This window comes from Bombyx mandarina, chromosome 07 (assembly GCF_030267445.1).
Source record: "Bombyx mandarina strain Sakado chromosome 07, ASM3026744v2".
In the NCBI taxonomy this organism is placed as follows: domain Eukaryota; kingdom Metazoa; phylum Arthropoda; class Insecta; order Lepidoptera; family Bombycidae; genus Bombyx; species Bombyx mandarina.
This window is the reverse complement of record NC_143214.1, coordinates 11,627,005-11,648,453: the sequence shown is the minus strand read 5'-3', so window position 1 is coordinate 11,648,453 and position 21,449 is coordinate 11,627,005. Positions and strand designations below refer to the sequence as shown.

At 37.3% G+C, this 21,449-nt stretch overlaps 1 protein-coding gene and 1 long non-coding RNA gene across 2 annotated transcripts; one reads left to right on the top strand and one right to left on the bottom strand.

The window, feature by feature from the left end:
- The first annotated feature begins 1,329 nt into the window (after window positions 1-1,329).
- Window positions 1,330-4,065, top strand: LOC114247052 (uncharacterized). Its single transcript, XM_028179860.2, has 2 exons — window positions 1,330-1,792; window positions 2,113-4,065. The coding sequence occupies exons 1-2, from the start codon at window positions 1,658-1,660 to the stop codon at window positions 4,048-4,050; spliced, it is 2,073 nt and encodes a 690-aa protein (XP_028035661.1). The 5' UTR covers window positions 1,330-1,657; the 3' UTR covers window positions 4,051-4,065.
- LOC114249240 (uncharacterized) lies at window positions 3,607-20,458 on the bottom strand. The gene is made up of 2 exons (XR_016323350.1): window positions 18,807-20,458; window positions 3,607-8,064 (listed from the first exon to the last, which is right to left on the bottom strand). It is a non-coding gene; the product is annotated as an uncharacterized LOC114249240 (long non-coding RNA).
- Window positions 20,459-21,449: the final 991 nt, after the last annotated feature.

Genomic DNA, 21,449 nt, shown 5'->3' with positions numbered 1-21,449 from the left:
TCTAGAAGTAGGCTTATGTGAAGAATCCAATCTCTGGTATAAAATATAAAAAAAATCAAATAACCAAAACAACAAAATCAAATTCATTCAAAAAATATTACAATATACAAAAATTTACTGAAGCCTGTATGTATACATATGGCATACAGGTATGGGGCACTGCCAGTCACAGTAATGTAGAAATACTGGAACTGTTTCAAAGCAAAACAATGAGAACCATGTAACAAAGAGATTAATCAACTAGCTGCGGAACTGCAGGGGAGGGCCGTCGTCAAGATACTATCATCTAAAAAGGAATAGTATACCAGACCTAGCAATAAGATTTGCAGATAAGACTGGGGACTTAACTAACTCAACTTTTCCTGATGAAAATCTGACATCAAATTAGATTATTGTTTTTGAAGAAGCAGATAGATGGCTTAGTTGTAGGACAGATTTTTTTTTTATATGAAATTCAAAAGCCTTTTCCATATTACATCAACAGCGGCCATTTTGTTGCGCAAAGCCCTGTCTGTGTCGAATCCAATATTTATACGCTTGGGTGTCTTCATATCTTTGAGGTCGAAATTTTTACATTTGTTACTAAAATACACGTCTTCTGTAATAATTTTATTGAAGTTAATTAAAATATTGATCTGTGTTCAATCAAAATAAGAAGATTAGAATTTTATTGTAAAATTGTAATGGTAACTCCTAAGTCCTAACTAAGTTAGCTAATTTTCCGCCTGTTTCTGCCGTGAAGCAGTAATGCGTTTCGGTCTGAAGGGTAGGGCAGCCGTTGTAACTATACTGAGATCTTAGAACTTGTATCTCAGGGTGGTGACCCATTTACGTTGTAGATGTCTATGGGCTCCATTAACCACTTAACACCAGGTGGGCTGTGAGCTCGTTAGACATCTAAGCAAAAAAAAAAAAAAAAGATTTACTCATGACAATTCCTTCTCCGTTTCTGCCGAATTGTAATTAAATTATAATAAAATTATTCTGACATAATAACCAGCAAGTTGGCTGTTTACTGTGCAAATCTCCGATTTTCGTGAGTGAAGTTTTGGCGTGTCAACCATTATTTCTGGCCGCCAATCTGCGACAGTTCGCATAAATCTTGGCTGCTTGCTGTAATAAAGCTAACAGTGCATGAAAAAACATAGTTGTACAAGAATATCGAAAGATTCCTCTCCAAACAAAATTGGGCGTTTTTTACCCGCTTTTTTTAAAGTCGCGAACATAAACCAAAACACTTTTAAATCATAGTGCTTCCAATCATATTTAATATTATGTGGTTATTTTAATTCATAACAATGGGAAAATGGAAATAAAAGTAAAATGAAATTCTTATTTTAAGTTGACTATTTGTCCTAATTACTAAATATGACCGCTCAGTAAGTTAAAATATCACTCCGTGGTATTTTCGTAAAGTCAACCTGACTGATATCCGATAAGTGGGTGTGCATGTTGCGTTCTCTTTCTCGCCCATTGTCGTAAAACAGGTTTGGTTGCGCTCGCGCAGGTAGCTAGCTTATCTTACTACAACGCAGTCCTTCGTCATCCGTCGTAGCGATCTGTGTTTTACTGTGTTCCCATTGTGTTCTGAGTCTACTAATTACCTACTGCTTGTTTACTGGATTTTGTTTGCCTTCGTGTTGGATTTGGCTGTGAAATGGAACGACGAAATAGTTGTGTGTCGTGTGAGCGATCTGTTCTACGTCGTAGAAGACATCGTCTTACACAAATGTTTTTAGAAAGATATCATGACTATGCAGTACTATTATTACAAGAAATAATGCCACGGGAGGTAAGTTTCTCAATATTTATTATATATATTAAACATTCCTGTTATATACATCCTGTAACAAAAGCTAGGCAGCTATTTTTTCTTTCGGGATTTCCATATTGGTTCCATAGAAAAAGTTGTTTATGACGGTTAGAATGCCCCCTAAAATATTACTACACTACATTGTATGAATAAGTACTCACAGCCACGTCAGCCAGCTGTGACGTCATACCAGTCCTTTTCAACCATTGAAACTGTTCATTCCTTGGTCATAGTGTATTTCGTTGTGACCTTTATTATTATGATTATCAATTAATAACCGTAAAATAAACTTGTTACAGATTGCTTTTGATGGAACACTATCAATATGCAACCCTTGCTGGCTGAGATTTTATCGCGCAGTGCAAGTCCGGCCAGTAGACGATCCATTACCTCAGCAAGTTCAAGAACCATTACCCCAGCAAGTACAAGAAGAGGAAGTCCAAGAAATAGTAGTTGACGTTCAACAACAACAAGACATAGGTCTTATGACTATTCCTGGATATTTGCGTGTATCTAATACTGCTCGACGCTGTGTTTTTCAAAACTGCAGAAACGTACCAGCAAATGCTGTGCCAAAATATGTCAGGTTACATTTTTTTCGTATTAATAAGCTATTCATACCAAAACTTGCTCGAGTTTGCCAACCCCATATGATAAACAATGAATGGGAAGATCTACTTAATGAGCAAATACCTCTTCATGAAAACTTTAATAGTGCTCATGTTCTCGATATTATCGAGCTGTATGAATGGAGATTGGAACGAGGAACTCAGTTGGACTTCGAAAATGTCGAGGAGATAGATGACAATGAACTACATTTTTATACGGGTATGGATAAAATTCAATTCAATAATATTTTGAATCAAACATCTTCTCTACGTGATAGAACCAACAGTTCTGCTACTGTTTTGGGACTGTATTTAGTTAAAATAAGAACAGGTGAACCAGACGAGCGTATAGCTTCTATGTTTAATATGTCGAGAAGAACATTGGAACGAAAACTAAAAATAGCTCGAGAATGTTTATCTGAAGAGTTTGTTCCCCGCCATCTGGGTTTGGATCACATGACGAGAGAAGATGTAGTAGCTCGCAACTTAACCATCCCGAGTCATATTTTTGGAGGTAACCAGAATGAACCTGCGGCCATTCTTGTGTGTGATGGAACATACATATACGTGCAAAAAAGCTCCAACTTCCTTTTTCAGAGAAGAACGTATAGCCTGCACAAATTCCGCAACTTAATAAAACCCTTTTTAATTGTATGCACAGACGGCTATATTGTAGACGTATTAGGCCCGTATCCAGCTATTACTACGGATGCCGAAATAATGCGTCACATGATGGAGGAGGAAGTTTGGTATTGGTTTCTGAACGCCAACGATATTTTCATATTGGACCGCGGCTTTAGAGACTCTATCCCTGCCATCGAAGAGCATGGATATGATGCACATATGCCGCCAACAAGGACGAGAGGAGAGCAGTTGAGCACAGTAGATGCAAATAAATCACGTCTAATCACTATGTGTCGTTGGGTGGTAGAGACTATTAATGGTCGCTTTAAAAAAGACTTCAAAATATTCCGCCATGTTTATTTTAATGTAGCGCTTACAAATATGATGACTGATTTTAAAATAACTGCAGCACTTATCAATGCCACTTATCAGCCATATAGAGATAACGCTCATGCCGCAGAGTTTATAAATATAATAAATGAGAATATAAATAGAGAAAATGAATTGGCTGATTACGTGATTCGAAACAACTTAAACAGGCAAAGAGTTGCATTCACGCCGATAGAGGCAAACAATCCCGAATTAAGAGATTTTCCACAATTAACTTACGACGAGCTATTTTTATTTACCTTGGGAATATACCATTTGAAATTGGCCAAATCTTATTGCCATGAACACATGCGGCCAAACGGAGTGTATATAATGGAATTATACCATCGCAGAGAGTTGGTAGAAAATAAAATATTAATACGAGGCAGAATACAGTCTCGTCACATAAGAGCAAAACGCTATTATACATATATACTAATAAATCCGGCATTGCAAGGAAGACAAAGCCTCGAAGGGTATTACTGTTCCTGTATACACGGCCGCCGCACTGTAGGGAGTTGCGCGCACATCGCCAGTGTGGTATACTTTTTATCTTGGGCTATATATCAAGAAGAATTTCACGCACCTGCGGCGTTTTTAGACGAAACTCTTGTAGATTTGGATGCGGCAGAATAAAAGTAAAGAGAAAAACATGTTTTTTTTATTCCTTTTTTCCTCTTGAATTATTGCACAAAAAAGTAAAAAAAAAAATATTTTTTTAATGTCCAGTTTCTCCTTATTCCCACGGCTCACAGATATGGGACCTATACCATTGTAAACTAGATTCAATTGCCTATCCACCAGACCTAATTTCATTTTTGTTCGCTGTAGGTAAGTGTCCCATACAAAGGTGCCCGATGTCCTTTGCAATGTTATTGCACGGTCATATATAGGTACTTCATTTTCTACATACAACGGTCGGTCGAGCCCGAGCGATGAGTTACGTTCCAAAGTACGCAGCAACGTGAGGCCGTTAGCTCAGCACTACCATAGAGTGCGAGCATTTCGTTTCATCTGCGCTGCGAGTGGTTGTCCACGGTGACAGCTGTACGATCGTCGGCGGGTGCAAACAAACAACGCGAATTTCATTACATTTGTGTTTTCGTCTTCAAACTTCGGTAACATCTCGCTAGGTCAGTGGCCAGTTACGTAGTGCGTATGTGCATTTACGTGGTTTAACAGTAAACCATAGCGGAAAACCTGAAAAGGCTTTGCCTGAAGCGTGGACAGCTTAAGGGTACTGTAACACGGATTGGAAACTTTATTAACGATCCTTTGAATCTTACTTCCTCAACTGTAGTAATGTTAACTGCCCGTAAGAACAAGTTTGTTAGTATAATGAAAGACTATGAGAGAGTGCAGTTAGATTTTTTTGCCCTTGTACGCGGACGAGCATACCTGATGGTGAATGGTTACCGTCGCCCATGGACTTCAGCAATGCTAGGGGCAGAGCCAAGCTGCTGCCTACCGAATGTATGCGCTTGGTAATGTTCTGTTCCTTGATCCAAATGATGCGGAAAGTGTTGAGCAATTGGACGAGAAGTATTATATTATTACTAGATGACCCGGCAAACGTTATTTTGCCATGCATGTTATTTCTAGGAAACATTTTTTTAGTTCAATAAAGATAACCAACTACTATAAGTGAGCGGGGATATATTTATAATCCGAAAGCGTTATAAAGAATAAAAGTATGTTTTATTTAGGTAAATAAATAAATCTTTATTAAAGTAACGAATACATTTTAAATTACAATCTTTGATAGGTATCTAAACATCAAAAATAATTATTCATATTTTTACTATCAGTAATGGCAGTTGAAAAAATAATTAATCTCTCAGCGCAATAGAGTGTACAATATTCTTGGTTAGTCCGTCTTTAGCCAACACAAACTGGATGGTTTCCCCACGCGAGAACATGCCACATATAGTTGTCCGTGGGAAAAGCGCGGTGTTCCCAAATCTAAGCCACATACAGACAATGTTTGTCCTTGTGACTTATTGATCGTCATAGCGAATGCCAATGTAATTGGGAATTGAGTGCGTTTGAATTCAATTGGCATATCTGTAAGAATTATAGGGATTCGTGGCAACAACACATTTTCGCCTTGAAACTGGCCATTCAAGATTCTGGCTTCAATAACGTTCTTCATTAATTTTTTAATGACTAATCGTGTGCCATTACATAGCCTTGGTGAGTTTAAGTTACGAAGCAGTATATCGGAGATCCAACCTTCAATTGTAAATGATGTGGTGGCATGACTGGCAAATCCAATGAATTTAAGAACTCAATTGGATAATTCACAGTCTCGTTGGTATCGCAAACTGCTACGCTAAGATTCACGAAAATCGGTCGAGCCATTTCGGAGGAGTTCAATCACGCACACCGTGACACGAGAATTTTATATATTAGATATCCAAGCTTGGTTCAAGTTAAAGAGTTTAACTCAAAAAGAAGTAAGTCTAAGTATCTAAATATTACATCTTCCAAGTTGCTTAATATTGATATTCTAGTGTTTTCTGGCAAAGATTTTACAAGATACACTCCCTTCATGGATATATTTACTGCATTTTTTCATAACAACAATTCACTTGATGTTCAAAGGTTATTTAATTTGAGGAAGTACTTAACCGACGATCCTTTAGCAGTCTTAAATAATTTACCGCATGTTAATGATTCATAGAAGCAAGCCATTGATTTATTAAAGAAGAGATTTGATAAAAAAGCACGCTTGATCAGTAACCATATTAATATAGTTTTGGAAATGTCCTCTACTGCAGTCTCTACAAGATCTTTTATTACGGAAGTGCAGCAACAAGTTTATGCTCCTAAAAATCTTATGCAGCCCTTCGATTAATGAAACATTTTACTTATGGCCGGTTTATACTTTGTTAAGTTAACACTGCAGGTGATTAGTGCAGGTTAGTAATCAAGGTGTGAACGGAAGCGTGAAGTGATTAGTGTTAAGTGTTAAGTGCGATTAGTGCTTATTGATTAGTGCGAGTGAATAGAATCAAGGGCAATTTTTGCTGTTAAGTGACCTCCTCCCTTTTACTATTCCAGTCCCCTCTCTCGCAGTTCGCCTGTACTAATCAGTGTGTAAACACGTGTGTATTAAGTGCGCAGTGTCAAGTTCAAAGCGAAAATGAAGTGGACGGAACAACATACTTTAAAATTCGTACAAGAATACATAAAGTATGAATGTCTATACAATGTAAAGTGCCCAGAATTTAAAATCAAACAGTTGAGAGATGCGGCCCTATTGAAACTGAGTGAAGAGATGGAAATTCCCGACTTCAGTCCCAAAGAAGCGTACAACAAAACACGAAGCTTGAAATCGACCTTCTCCCAAGAGTACAAAAAAGTAAAAGACTTTATTAAATTGGGTGCAGGGCTTGATGATATATATGTGTCAAATTTCAAATGGTACAAAGTGATGGATGATGCCCTAAAGGCAGTTGTTTGGAACCGCAGTAAAAAGTTTAGTTGCAAAGCAACAGCTGTCATTTATATTTTTATAATTTTTAATTTTGTTTCAAAAGTCATTAAGAATAAACTGTCAGCCATGAAAGTTGCATCATAATTTTATTTTATTTTATTGTAAAAATCTTCCTCCTCACAAATCCAAAGAAAGTATAAATATCTAAATAAGAAACCGTCCGCTACAGCAGTAAATGTTGGAGAATGCAGAGAGACATGTTTTTTTTTCACCGCACTACGGGTAGGCAAAGAAAGCTTAGAATTTATAGTAACTTCAATAGGCAGGGGCCGACCGATAGCGAGAGAGTGAAAGAAAACACAAAATTATTTAGAATACATTTATTTATAGTATCTTATATGCTAACTTACTAGGTAGGAAATTGTACTGAAACCGATTGCTATTAATGTACTATTCTTGCCTGCCAGAGTACTGAGCCTTCACCAACAAAATAATCTGTATAGCGATCTCGTACATTGTGAACTTGTTGTGATCATCTGTTTTGCAAACTTCTTTCAATGTTTACTATACCTGCTACTAGAAACTCTCCAGGAACCAGGTGTGATGTTCCCCGTTTCGATGTTTTCTGTATCAACTGTTACACTTTGAATAGTACCTTGCGTTTTTCTAAACCAATTGTGCAAAGCAACACACGTTCTAACTATTTTATCAGCTTTAGCGGGAGTATATGGGAGGGGTTTCAGAAATATTCTAAATGTGCACACTAATATTCCGAAGGAATTTTCAACTATCCGTCTGGCCCGTGATAATCTGTAGTTGAACACTTTTTGCTTATGAGATAAATTATTTCCTCCGTATGGCTTCATAAGGTACGTTTTCAATGGTAAAGCATTATCTGCAACAATCACACGGTTTGGTGGTAGAAAATTATTCTCTAGAGCGTGGCTCAAGTTGCAGTTTCGGAAAACTCCTCCATCACTGATTCGTCCATTGCATCCAATGTCAAAATAAATAAAACAATAATCATGGTCTACTAATGCCAAAAGAACGATGCTGTGCTGGTTCTTGTAATTGTAATAATAACTTCCAGAATCATCTGGTGCATTCAGTACGACGTGTTTACCGTCTAATGCACCACAGCAACCGGGAAAGTTCCATTTTTGACTGAATCCTTCTTCAATACTATTCCATTCTTCTGTACTTCTAGGAATCTGCAACAAATAATAAATATATTTATTAATGCCATGTTATGTATTTACAGAACCTGGAGTCTCAAGATAAAATCAATGAAGATAATGTTGAGACAAGAGACACTGAAGGCGAGAAGGCTGTTGAAAATACTTCAGGAGTCGGAACCTCAAGCAATGACTCGGGCCAGTCATTCAAAGGGAAAAATCCTTGGAAAAGGACGATGCTACGAAACAATGATAAATTACTGACAAAGGCCCAAAATGTTGTTACAGCTCTGTTGTAACAGAGATTGAATTCGACTTATTTGGACGAATGGTTGCAGTTCGGAAAAATTTACCAATGGAGTCAGCAATTGAAGCACAACTGGTTACGCGCGGATTAGTAATAGGATGCTAATGAATTATTGGGATGGCGCCACCTTTGGAGTTTGTCAGTAACTAATTACCGCGACTATCCAAAGCGGGGTTCTACCCGATCGATCACGCTTTACCGCTAGCTGCCTAGATGGCGGCACTTGTATATTGTGTGGTGCTTGTGCTTACGAAAAGCTACGTGAGCTTCGTCACCCCCTCCCGCCGCCCGCGTGCATCCATCGCCGACGCCCGCACAACAGTCACTGGCAAGGTCTACAGGTGAGTGCAAGTTCTTTTAATTTATTGCCATTTTATTGCTGCTTCCGTGTAATCATTCGCCCGCCCGCTCGCTTATGTGTATTTAATTTATATCTTTAGTTTGATTACTAGCTTTTGTTTACCGCTATATAGTTTTACCGCTCCGCTAATTATAAGTGACAAACATTTGTCACATACCGCTTAGGACGGCTATTTACACGCCTTTCTACAACCCCGCTATATATGCTCCCGCCGCAGGAGGGCTATTTACACGCCCCCTTGCTACCCCATAGTTTGGTCCTTCGAGCCTGGATTAGATCCAGCTTAAATTTTAATTAAAATTTGAATTAATTTATGATTACCCCCATTCGCCATTTTGTTACTGTATTGTATTGTATGTAAAAGTTAATTATATTCATCGCTATTAGTAATAACTCGTAACCGCATATTTAATTACATTTATTAACGTAGTTCATTTAGTGTTATTTTTTAGTCAGTTATTTCATAACTTCATTATGGAAAATAGACAACTAAAGAAACTTATCGCGAAGAATAATTTAGTATTTGCACAAATTAATGATTTATATAATAAATCAAAAAATATTTCGGAGTTTGATTCGGAATTAATTGAAACTTTTCTTGCCGAATCAGAATCGATTGATGACATGCGTGTTAGATTTGAAAGCAATTTGGATGATATCAATGATTTAAATTTGAAGCAAAACCCCGAAGTTGAGCCTGAATACGCAGCTTTATCGTCTTTTGACACGTTATATAATTACGTAAGACGCGCTCGTAACAAAATTACAATTGGTGATTCGTCAAATGTAATGAGAACTACCGCCGCCATAAATGTAACATTGCCAACAATTTCACTTCCTTCCTTTGACGGACGCTCTCTTGAAGGATGGGAAACATTTTACCAGGCTTTTAAAGCTAACATTCACGATAACCCGCAACTGTCTGATGCGCAACGTGTGCAGTATTTAATGGGCAAATTAAAGTTAAACATAGTGCATTAAAGTTAACCGCTGGTATAATACCCACAGGTGAAACCTATAATATTTGGTCGAATCTAATTAGTAAGTATCAGGATAAACGAGCTTTAGGATGTCATTATCTGAATAATATATTAGATTTAAAAAAAAAGTGTGTGTGTCCGCTCCGACGCACGACTGGAGTTTACTGGATATAAAAAATTAAACGAAACAATACGAGAAATAGTTCTATATTACGACAACACGATACACTACAGATTATTAACAAATTAACGAGACACAAAACAAACGACTAACAAATATATGAAAATACAATAATGAGAGAAACGCGCGATCAGTACGAGGCTTTGTGGCGGACTGCCGGCGCAGCAGCCCGGCGTCACCTGCGATAACGCGGCCGCGCGTTGGCTCCTGATTGGCGCGCGCACGCATCACGCAATCAGGAGCCAATCAGGCGCATAACGCATTTCGTGTGACATGCTAGTACGATTTTGATTGGCGCGCGCACGCATCACGCAATCAGGAGCCAATCAGGCGCATAACGCATTTCGTGTGACATGCTAGTACGATTTTGATTGGCGCGCGCACGCATCACGCAATCAGGAGCCAATCAGGCGCATAACGCATTTCGTGTGACATGCTAGTACGATTTTGATTGGCGCGCGCACGCATCACGCAATCAGGAGCCAATCAGGCGCATAACGCATTTCGTGTGACATGCTAGTACGATTTTGGTCCCCATAATTTTCATACCCCGGGCCTATATATGTAAATCGATTCTAAAGGAGTAAACTCCAAAAATTGTTCACCTACCGCAAATAGTTTAAATATGTTCATTGAAAAAATTTCATCTTCGATTGCCGCTTTAAAACAATTAAATTTACTCGATTTAACTGATTTTATTTTATTACAATGCTCACTGAGAAGGTTGGATCCTCAAACGTTACATTCTTTTGAAGCATCGGTTCGTGGTATTGAAATACCCACAACTGAAATGTTTATTAAATTCATACAGGATCAGATTAAAATATTAGAACGCTCTGCACCGAAATGTAACATAGAGAAATCTAAAAATCATAAATCTTTTATTTCTAATAGTTATAATGACCCAGTCCGCACTGAAAGGGTTAACAAACCGGTTTCGTGCACAGGTAGATCCTTATCTACGTGCGATCTTTGCTCGAGCTCGCACCACACGCAGTTATATCGTTGTAATGAATTTAAAAATATGATTTCACCACAAGCACGTTATGATTTTATTAAATCGAACAAGGGTTGCATAAATTGTTTAAGCTTATCGCATACATTAAAAGCATGTCAATCAAAGTTAACATGCAATAATTGTAAGAAATATCATCATACTTTATTGTGTTTTGGTAATAAACGGGCGAATCGAAATAGGAAAAGCGTACCCAGTCCATCGAATGACTACGCTGACATGGACAGGCAGGTCAGTCGGTCGCAGGTACATGGAATTCCGAGTGATGCCGCGCGGTCCGATTACGGTCGGTCCCAGGTTCAATCTCAACCTGTTGTTCAGAGTTACGATCATCATGATGCCGCTTCGAATACTTGTTTACACTCTAAGAAAACGATACAACAACAAAATAATACGACCGCTACCACGTTGACTCACAGTTCGGAAATAAAATCGAATAGTAATATTTTATTATCAACCGCTCAAATATACGCTCACTCGAATAAAGGGGAACGTAAAATAGTTAGATCTTAAATAGATAATGGTTCCCAAAATAATTTAATAACTGTCAATTGTTGTAAATTACTTAAATTACCGATTATACCTTTAAATAATTCTTATATTAGAGGTATTGGATTAACCGCTCGCCCGATTCACGGATATGTTTATTTAAATATTGAATCTAGATTTTCTCCTAATAAATATTATATTCACGCTTTAGTAGTAGACTGTATTACAGATAAATTACCCGCTTATTTTATAAATTCCTCAAATATGAATCATATACGTAATTTACCGCTTGCCGATTCAAATTGGAACGTTCCAGGTGTGATTGATATGGTGTTAGGTGCTCAGTTATTTCCATATATATACTTAGGTAATCGTATAGATACTGGCTCACTAGCGCCACCTGCCGTGGAAACAACCTTCGGTTATGTTCTTATGGGTGACGTACCTGAGGTGAGTTACACTGGCATTATGAAACCGCAACATGATAATTTTTCTGTTATAAATGATAATAATACCTCTTTGTGACTATCTAGTACAGTTTATATTGATAATCCACCCGCTTTCGAAAATACTAAAATTCATTCTGCATTCACTTTAAATAAAACTTTCTCATCTATAACGCATAAAGACCTTGAGTCATTTTTACATAAATTTTGGGAATTAGAGGAGATTCCTCATGAGCGTCATCTTAGCCCTGAGGAAGCCGAGTGTGAAAACAAATATATTTCTACAATTACCCGCGATAATGATGGCCGATATACGGTTGAGTTACCATTTAGTAGAAATCCCGCTGACCTTGGCAAGTCTTATACTGTTGCTCACCGCCGTTTTCTTTCGCTCGAACGTAAGTTTGTTCAATTACCCTCACTCCGCGATGATTACGATATCGTTATACAGGATTACATTAGTAAAGGTTATTTAACTGAAATTAACGACACCGCTAAGGAAACCGATAACGGTTATTATATACCGCACCATGCAGTTATCCGCCCAAGCAAGACTACCACTAAACTACGTGTAGTTCTTGATGCTAGTGCTAAAACATCTAGTGGACTGTCACTTAATGACGTCTTGCATACTGGTCCAAATTTACAGGCAGACTTATTTTTGCTTTTACTCCGCTTTCGTTTATTCCCTGTGGCATTGTGCGCTGATGTGGAACAAATGTACTTACGCATTAGGGTGACCACAGACCACCATAAATATTTAAAAATATTGTACCGCTTTAAAAATGATAAACTTCGCATTTTCGCTTTTAACTGTCTGCCCTTTGGTTTAAAATCATCACCTTATTTAGCAATGCGTACTATACGTCAATTAGCATCAGAAGAATGTTATCGTTATCCAGAAGCCGCTAGTGTAGCTGAGTCTCAATTATATATGGATGATCTCGTCACATCCCTACACGAAGATATTTCAGCTATCAAACTATCGAAACAACTAATTTCACTCTTTAAATCAGGAGGTTTTAATTTAACAAAATGGGCAAGTAACTCCACTGCCTTTCTTAATAGCCTTCCAGAAACGCACCGCTCTTCTGTAAGCTTCTCTGATGATGCTAATAATACCATGAAAGTTTTAGGCCTTGCATGGCTTCCCGCTAATGACTCATTTTTTATGACGAGCTCAAACACTAACGAAAAGTGCACTAAAAGAACAATATTATCTTTAGTCGCACGCTTGTTCGACGTGCTTGGTTTAGTTGCTCCAGTTATACTGTTCGCTAAATTGCTTATTAAGGAACTCTGGAATTCTAAAATAGACTGGGATGATACACCTCCAGATACAATTATTTACCGCTACTCTTCACTTGTGAAAGAGCTTCCATTGCTTTCAACTATAGCAATACCGCGCCATATTGGAGTTTCCAAAGACTGTGAAGTAAATATTGTTGCATTTTGTGATGCAAGCTTGAACGCTTACGGTTGCGTTGTTTATTTACACATTACAGATCCCACAGGAGATATTACTTTAAGATTATTGTGCTCAAAATCAAAGGTTTCTCCGGTTAAGATAACTACATTAGCTCGCCTTGAGCTTTGTGCCGCTCTTGTTTTGTCAAAATTAGTTAAACTTATTTATAACGCTTATAATTCTTTACATCCTATCACCGCTATATACGCTTTCTCAGATTCTACAATTGCTCTTTCTTGGATTAAATCTTCCCCGCATAGATGGTCAATATTTGTAGGAAACCGCCTCGCTCAAATTCAGGAGAATTTATCACCTGACCGCTTTTTTCATATTAATGGTAAGGAAAATCCTAGCGATTGTGTGTCACGAGGTCTTTTACCGTCACAAATTATTAATAACTCGCTTTGGTGGCAGGGTCCTTCTTGGGCCTGCTATCCTATTTCACAATGGCCTATTGAACCTTTTGTACCTTGTAAATCTGGAAGTGACATACCTGAAATGAAAAAATCTGTAACACTTACCGCTTTAACTGTTGTCGAAGATTCCCCAATATATCAACTTGGGTTGAGAATTTCGTCATGGTCAAAACTTCTTCGCTGTGTTGTTTATGTACTTCGATTTATAAGAAAATTACCGCGAAACAAGTTTGTAACCGCATTCGATTTAAATACTGCTGAGAAAGCTATTATTCGAGCTCTTCAAGCTAAATATTTTGGTCATGATATTGCCAGCATTAGAAAATTAGATTTACCTTCGAAAAATATTCGTAAACTTAGTCCATTTATTGACGAAGATGGAATTTTGCGTATTCAGGGTAGACTTTCGAGCTCTGATTTACCGTTTGAAACGCAACACCCCGCTTTATTGCCAAAACACGATCACATAATAAATATTATTGTTGATTATTTTCATAATACAAACTTGCACACCGGTCCGGACCTTTTGATGTCCATTATTCGTCAACGCTTTTGGATATTGTCCGCTAGAAACGTTATAAGAAAAAGAGTGCATATGTGTAAATCATGTTTTCGTGTATCACCTTCACACCCAACTCCCATGATGGCTGACCTTCCGTCAAGCCGTGTAATGGAGGCCAAAGCTTTCTGTCACACGGGAGTAGATTACGCGGGCCCATTTAAGATAACGCTTGTACGCAAACGTGGTCATTATTCACAAAAGGCTTACATTTGCCTGTTGGTATGCTTAACGACAAAGGCTATACATATTGAGTTAGCCTCGGATTTGTCAACGGACTCATTTCTTGCCGCTTTCAAACGTTTTATATCTCGTCGAGGTCCAGTTTCTTTCATGTATTCAGATAATGGCACTAATTTTGTTGGCGCAAAGGCTCAGTTAGATGAAATGTATAAACTTCTAGTTTCAAATAATTTTATATCCGCATGGAATGATGAATTAACTAAATACCGAATCATTTGGAAGATGATCCCGCCTCGGGCTCCACATTTTGGAGGTTTATGGGAATCAAACATTAAATCCGTTAAAACTCATTTAAATAGAGTAATAGGCGCACAAATTCTCACTTACGAAGAGATGTTGACTGTGTTGAATCAAATAGAATGTCTTATGAATTCCAGACCTTTATGTCTTTTATCCGCAGATCCCAACCCCGAAATTCTCACACCCGCACATTTTTTGATGTCCACTCCTTTGCAGTATTTACCCGCGTCTGAATTGTCCGCAAATCAGATGAGTCTAACTAATCGCAAAGCGTTGTTAGATAGTTTGGTTAATTCCTATTGGAGGAAATGGAGATTAGAGTACCTGCATACGTTGCAAGTCAGACAAATCAAATCAAATCAAATCAAAAAAGTTTTATTCAACATAAATGAAAGTACATACTTGTTGAACGTCAAAAGAATTACCGCCAATTCACAAGAATTAGCCTCCGTCCTGAGAAGAATTGGCAAGAAACTCAGCGGGCATGTTTTTTTTTTTTTTTTAAATATTAGATTTTTATTTTAAATATTTTTTTTTTTTTAAATATTCATATTACAATAAGTAATTATAACATAACAATTTTACAATATTGAAATTCCCGGAGCGAGCAACTCATTCCCACTTTGTGCAATATTCTAGATAATCATTGACTTTATAGTAAGCTTTATTGCACAGATGTTCTTTAATAGTTTTCTTAAACCTATGTATATGTAGGTTCTGAACATCTTGTGGGATTTTGTTGTACAGGCGCACAGACAAACACCCGAATGAATTTCGTATCTTATGTAACCTACTCATCGGCACAACAAGCTTGTGTTTGTTCCTAGTATTTCTATTATGTATGTCCGACATCTTAGGAAACTCCTCAATATGTTTACGAACATACATCAAATTTTCAAAGATGTACTGGGATGGCATAGTGAGAACTTTAATTTCTTTAAATTTTTCCCTCAGGGATTCCCTTGAGTGCATGTTATAAATAGCACGTATAGCTCTTTTCTGCAGAATAAATATCATTTCTACATCGGCCGCATTGCCCCATAGCAAAATGCCATAGGACATGACACTGTGGAAGTAACTAAAGTAAACTAAACGAGCCGTGTCCGCATTTGTTAACATTCTAATTTTTTTTACTGCGTATGCTGCAGAGCTAAGCTTACTCGCCAATTTATGAATATGAGGTCCCCACTGCAGTTTGGAGTCCACTGTTATACCAAGAAATACGGTTGACTCAACAAGCTCCAATGATTCCTCAGAAACAATTACATTACTATCTACTTGTCTCACATTTAAAGATGATTTAATACATTTTAAAGTAAATTTAATACATTTCGTTTTCTTACTATTCAATAATAGGTTATTGATACGGAACCAATGAACCACACACGAAATCGCATCATTCACTTCGTCATAGACTTGTAATTGTCGTTTAATTTTAAATAATAAAGATGTATCATCTGCGAATAATACGACCTCGTGTCGGGACTCAATAAAACTAGGCAAATCGTTTATATATATTAGAAATAAAAAAGGACCCAAAATGGAACCCTGAGGTACACCCATTTTCAACGTGGTGCCTGAAGATCTATTTCCTTTCACATCTACTGTTTGTATCCTTCCTGATAAATAGGAAGTAATAAGTTCCAATGCACCATCCCTAATACCATAGTGATGTAGTTTCCTCACCAATGTTTCATGTTCAACACAGTCAAATGCTTTGGATAAGTCACAGAAAATTCCAAGACAATCATGCGATTCCTCCCAAGATTGAAATATATTTTTGATTAGATAAGCACCTGCATCAGTTGTAGAGCGACCCCTTGTAAACCCGAATTGTTTATTATGAAGCAGGTTATTTGAATTGAAATGTTCTAAAAGTTGTGTCAAAATAATTTTTTCAAAGATTTTACTCAACGTAGGGAGTACTGAAATAGGTCTATAGTTAGAGGGGTCATCAGTACTACCAGATTTAAAAAGAGGAATCACTTTACTATGTTTCATTAAGTCAGGAAATACACCACACTTAATACAATCATTAAAAATACTAACAAGATGAGAAGCAATAATGTCTATTACAGACTTCAAAACCTTTACTGATATTCCCCACAAGTCAGCTGTATTTTTTACATTAAGGCTATTAAAACTTTTTATTATATTGTTTGAATTAATTTTCTTAAATTTAAAAATTTCATTGCATTTCTTGACATGGTTATGCAATAATATTTCAGCTGCTGTGGGGGATGAATTTAGAGATGTGGTAGTTGAAACTGGAATGTCAGAGAAAAACTTTTCAAAAGCATTAGCCACATCTTCATGACTAGTTACCAATTTATCGTCTATTTTTAACGAGAATTCTTGATGGCTATTTCTGACTTTTCCACTTTCTCTACCAATGATGTTCCAAGTCATCTTTATCTTGTCAGGGGCATTTTTGATTAAATCACTTAAATATAAAGATTTTGCCGCTAAACAAACTTTTCTAAATAGTTTGGAATAGTTCCTGACATATTGATGAAATGTTTCATCATTATTATAAGCTTTTTCAGAGTACAGATCATACAATTTTTTTCTACTTTTGTACACTCCGGTGGTGGCCCACTCGCTGAACAGGTGAACAGAAGTGGTGTACATCAGATAACCTCGTGAAGGTTGGGACAGTAGTTCTTATTCATCAAGATGACATTCCACCGCTCCGCTGGCCACTTGGCGTTATACAAGAAGTGTATCCAGGTGCCGATAACATTATACGCGTTGCTTTGGTAAAAACGAAATCTGGATTTCTTAAACGTCCAGTTGTAAAATTATATCCGCTACCGCTAGAATAAATTAGAGTACCGCATGTCATCAACCGCTTCAACTCTACTCGTAAACATTCATGATGGCTTATTATTAATTAAAATTTGTTTCTTTTCAAATAACTTCCCGCTATTTAAGCTTTATGCTTCCTATCTTAATATCTTTATATATTTGTTGAAAGTCCTGCGAACTTTCAAGGCGGGCAGGATGGTTACGCGCGGATTAGTAATAGGATGCTAATGAATTATTGGGATGGCGCCACCTTTGGAGTTTGTCAGTAACTAATTACCGCGACTATCCAAAGCGGGGTTCTACCCGATCGATCACGCTTTACCGCTAGCTGCCTAGATGGCGGCACTTGTATATTGTGTGGTGCTTGTGCTTACGAAAAGCTACGTGAGCTTCGTCACCCCCTCCCGCCGCCCGCGTGCATCCATCGCCGACGCCCGCACAACAGTCACTGGCAAGGTCTACAGGTGAGTGGAAGTTCTTTTAATTTATTGCCATTTTATTGCTGCTTCCGTGTAATCATTCGCCCGCCCGCTCGCTTATGTGTATTTAATTTATATCTTTAGTTTGATTACTAGCTTTTGTTTACCGCTATATAGTTTTACCGCTCCGCTAATTATAAGTGACAAACATTTGTCACATACCGCTTAGGACGGCTATTTACACGCCTTTCTACAACCCCGCTATATATGCTCCCGCCGCAGGAGGGCTATTTACACGCCCCCTTGCTACCCCAACAACAGTATATTCAAAATTATCTTTCTGGTTTGCGCTTGAAACATATCCGCCGTCAGTCTCAAACAGTCAGTAGAAACCGTCAGTAGAAAACAGAACAAAACTACATTTTATGACGTCTCCTCCAACTTCAACCATTTCTAGAAATTCTTATTATTCGAGCAACGATGATACATACAATGATAATGCCACGTTGAGTTATGGAAATCTTGAAAATACAAATACAACTGTTGTGACAAATCAGTCAAATTCTGAAAATGCATTTACTTCTGTTGTTGATATAAATGATGTGTTAACCCAAGCTCGGGAATCTGCATAAGGAATTTACAACATTCCAATACAATTTTGTTTGAAATTATATTTCTAAAAATAAAACCGATATAAAATATTTGTTAATGTGTTTTACTAACCTTTATATAATCTTTTACCACCAATTATATATATATATATATATATATATATATATAAATAATTGGTGGTAGAGGTCCCAAACGATGGTCGGACCAAATAGCGGAGGAACTGGGGATACCTACCAGCGACGCACTCCACCGGGCTGCAGGGCGTGATCGATGGAGACAGTTGGTTGACGAAATCGGACGGAGTCACGATCCTCAGCAGTGAGGAACCGATCGAAGAGAGAGAGAGAGATATAATCTTTTAAGGCGTTGTATACAGCATCGCAGACTATCGGTATCATTAAACTTATTGTTGGTTTAGATACTCTGAATAAATGTGACAAAGTACGCAGACTACAACCAGTGGCAAGAAAATACAACACTATCTGAAGTTTTATTTTTGGCGTGAGTGCACTCCTCATAAAAGTATCATTTTTTTTTATGGCGGGCTCAACGTGCGTCAGCAACTCTTCAAATTGCGTTTCTGTCATTCGCATTGATCTGTAAAATTCAGCAGAATCTTCCTTAGCAATTTCTTCAAAAAGTTTATTGCTGGCTCCATACTGAGAACGTGTGGTTATCCATTTTCTTTGCCATAATCTCTTAGACCTATTGGTTTCAAAATTGAGTTCATTTTATATATTAGATACCACAACAGATACAATCTCTTTAATTATTCGTCTCAATATTAAGTGCTGTTCATCTTCCATTTCTAGAGACACTATGCACAACGGACAGTACCACTACTTTGAGCTTCTTCTTTTTAACACTGTTTAAACAGAGATGGAAAAGACTACTTAACACTTGAGACTTATCGCGTTAAGTTAACGCTTAACACTTACTACTTCACACTTTGCAAAGTGTAAACCGGCCAAGCGGCTTGGCTCTACCCATGGCATTGCTCAGGTCCATGGGCGACGGTAACCACTCACCATCAGGTGGGCCGTATGCTCGTCAGCCTACAAGGGCAATAAAAAAAAAATATTGTTTTCGAAAGTTGGCACCATTTTAACAAGACCAGTAGTCGAATATTATCCAAACGGTTTCCTAAGCTGTTATTTCTCATCTACGGATACGGATTTTTTTTTTAATAGTTTGATTTTGTAAATACATTATGTTGAGAGAAAGAAGATCATTTTAATTTCAATGTTGATTATTCTAAAACTTTAATTTGTTTGTATAATGTCTGTTGTTTATTATTAATTAATAAAACCATGAATTTAAAGTATGTAAGGTGTTTATTTTGAAATTAATTAAAAAAATAGGAAAAAATATATAAAAATATATAAATATAAAAAAGGTATTTAAAATAAGGTAGGTAAAATATAAAAAAGGTATTATAAAAATATATAAATATAAAAAAAGTATTTAAAAAAAAAAAACGATTATAATTAAACATCGATTTTTTATGCAGAATGCCACACATCCCATCAATTATTTTGTCTTCAATAACGTGTGAAAGAGAGGGCCCATTCATTCTATACAGTTTTAAATATGTTAGAAAAAATGAAATCTATATTATTCGTTACTTTATATCAGTTTGTTAGTAGTTTAATAATTGAACGACGACCGTCCAAAGTTTGGGCGCTGACAGGCGAAAGGAGAGGTTTGGTTTGTAACCAAATTGATTTTGGTTCAAAGGTCCAAAATGAGTTTGATTCTGAGGTCGATATCCGAATTGTTGTGTTTGTGGTAATTTTATTTGTTTGCTAGCGGGAATTTAACCATCGTGTTGCTGGATGAGGTGGGCAAACTGCTGGAACGCATTCTGGCAGCCCGCATCATCATTCAGTATCTGATCGGGGTGGGACCCGATCTGTCGGCGGAGCAGTATGGCTTCCGAGAGGGCCGCTCAACGGTAGACGTGATCCTTCGCGTGCGGGCCCTCTCGGAGGAGGCCGTCTGCGGGGGTGGGGTGGCCTTGGCGGTGTCGCTCGACATCGCCAATGCGTTTAACACCCTGCCCTGGTCCGTGATAGGGGGGGCGCTGGAAAGACACCGAGTGCCCCTCTACCTTCGCCGGCTGGTCGGCTCCTACTTGAAGGACAGATCGGTCACGTGTACCGGACACGGTGGGGTCGTGCATCGGTTCCCGGTCGTGCGCGGTGTTGCTAAGTAATGTTTGTGTTTAGCAGTGAATTTTTATCTGCGAATTTGTAAACGAATCCATGTGTCATGTATATAATTATGTACTGTCCATATACAGATAATAATAACAACTTACTATAATTATATTTTTTTTTATTATAATAATTAATTATTCATTTAATAAAATAGAATAGAATCAAGTAACATATGAACATTTTTTAACACGCCTACTTTATATAGACAATTATTAGTTATTTATAAAAAAAAAATACTTAACCTGTTTCTTAAAGGCATTAAATTTTTTATCCGACGTTTCAGTTCGTACTGTCTACTGAGACCATAATTTGTAATATTCTTATTATAATATTTTTTTTGGCATTTTCAAAACTTTTTATTTCAAAATAACGCAATATATTTAAATTGTAAACAGAGTTTTCATACATTACACTTATTATTTTTGTTTTAAAATAGAAATTTCTATCACAAGAGCAGCAGTAGCGCTCCTGTCTGTGTCTAACTTCACGGATATACACATACGTGACTGGGACTCAATACATATACACCCGGTACAACCCAAGCGCCACAAAACAAAACCTGCCCGTTCTTGTCGTATGAGTCGCAGTATTTTTCATTGACGTTTAAGATATGGTGTTAAGACATGGTTAAAAAAATTAGGACAGTTTGGATGTTAAT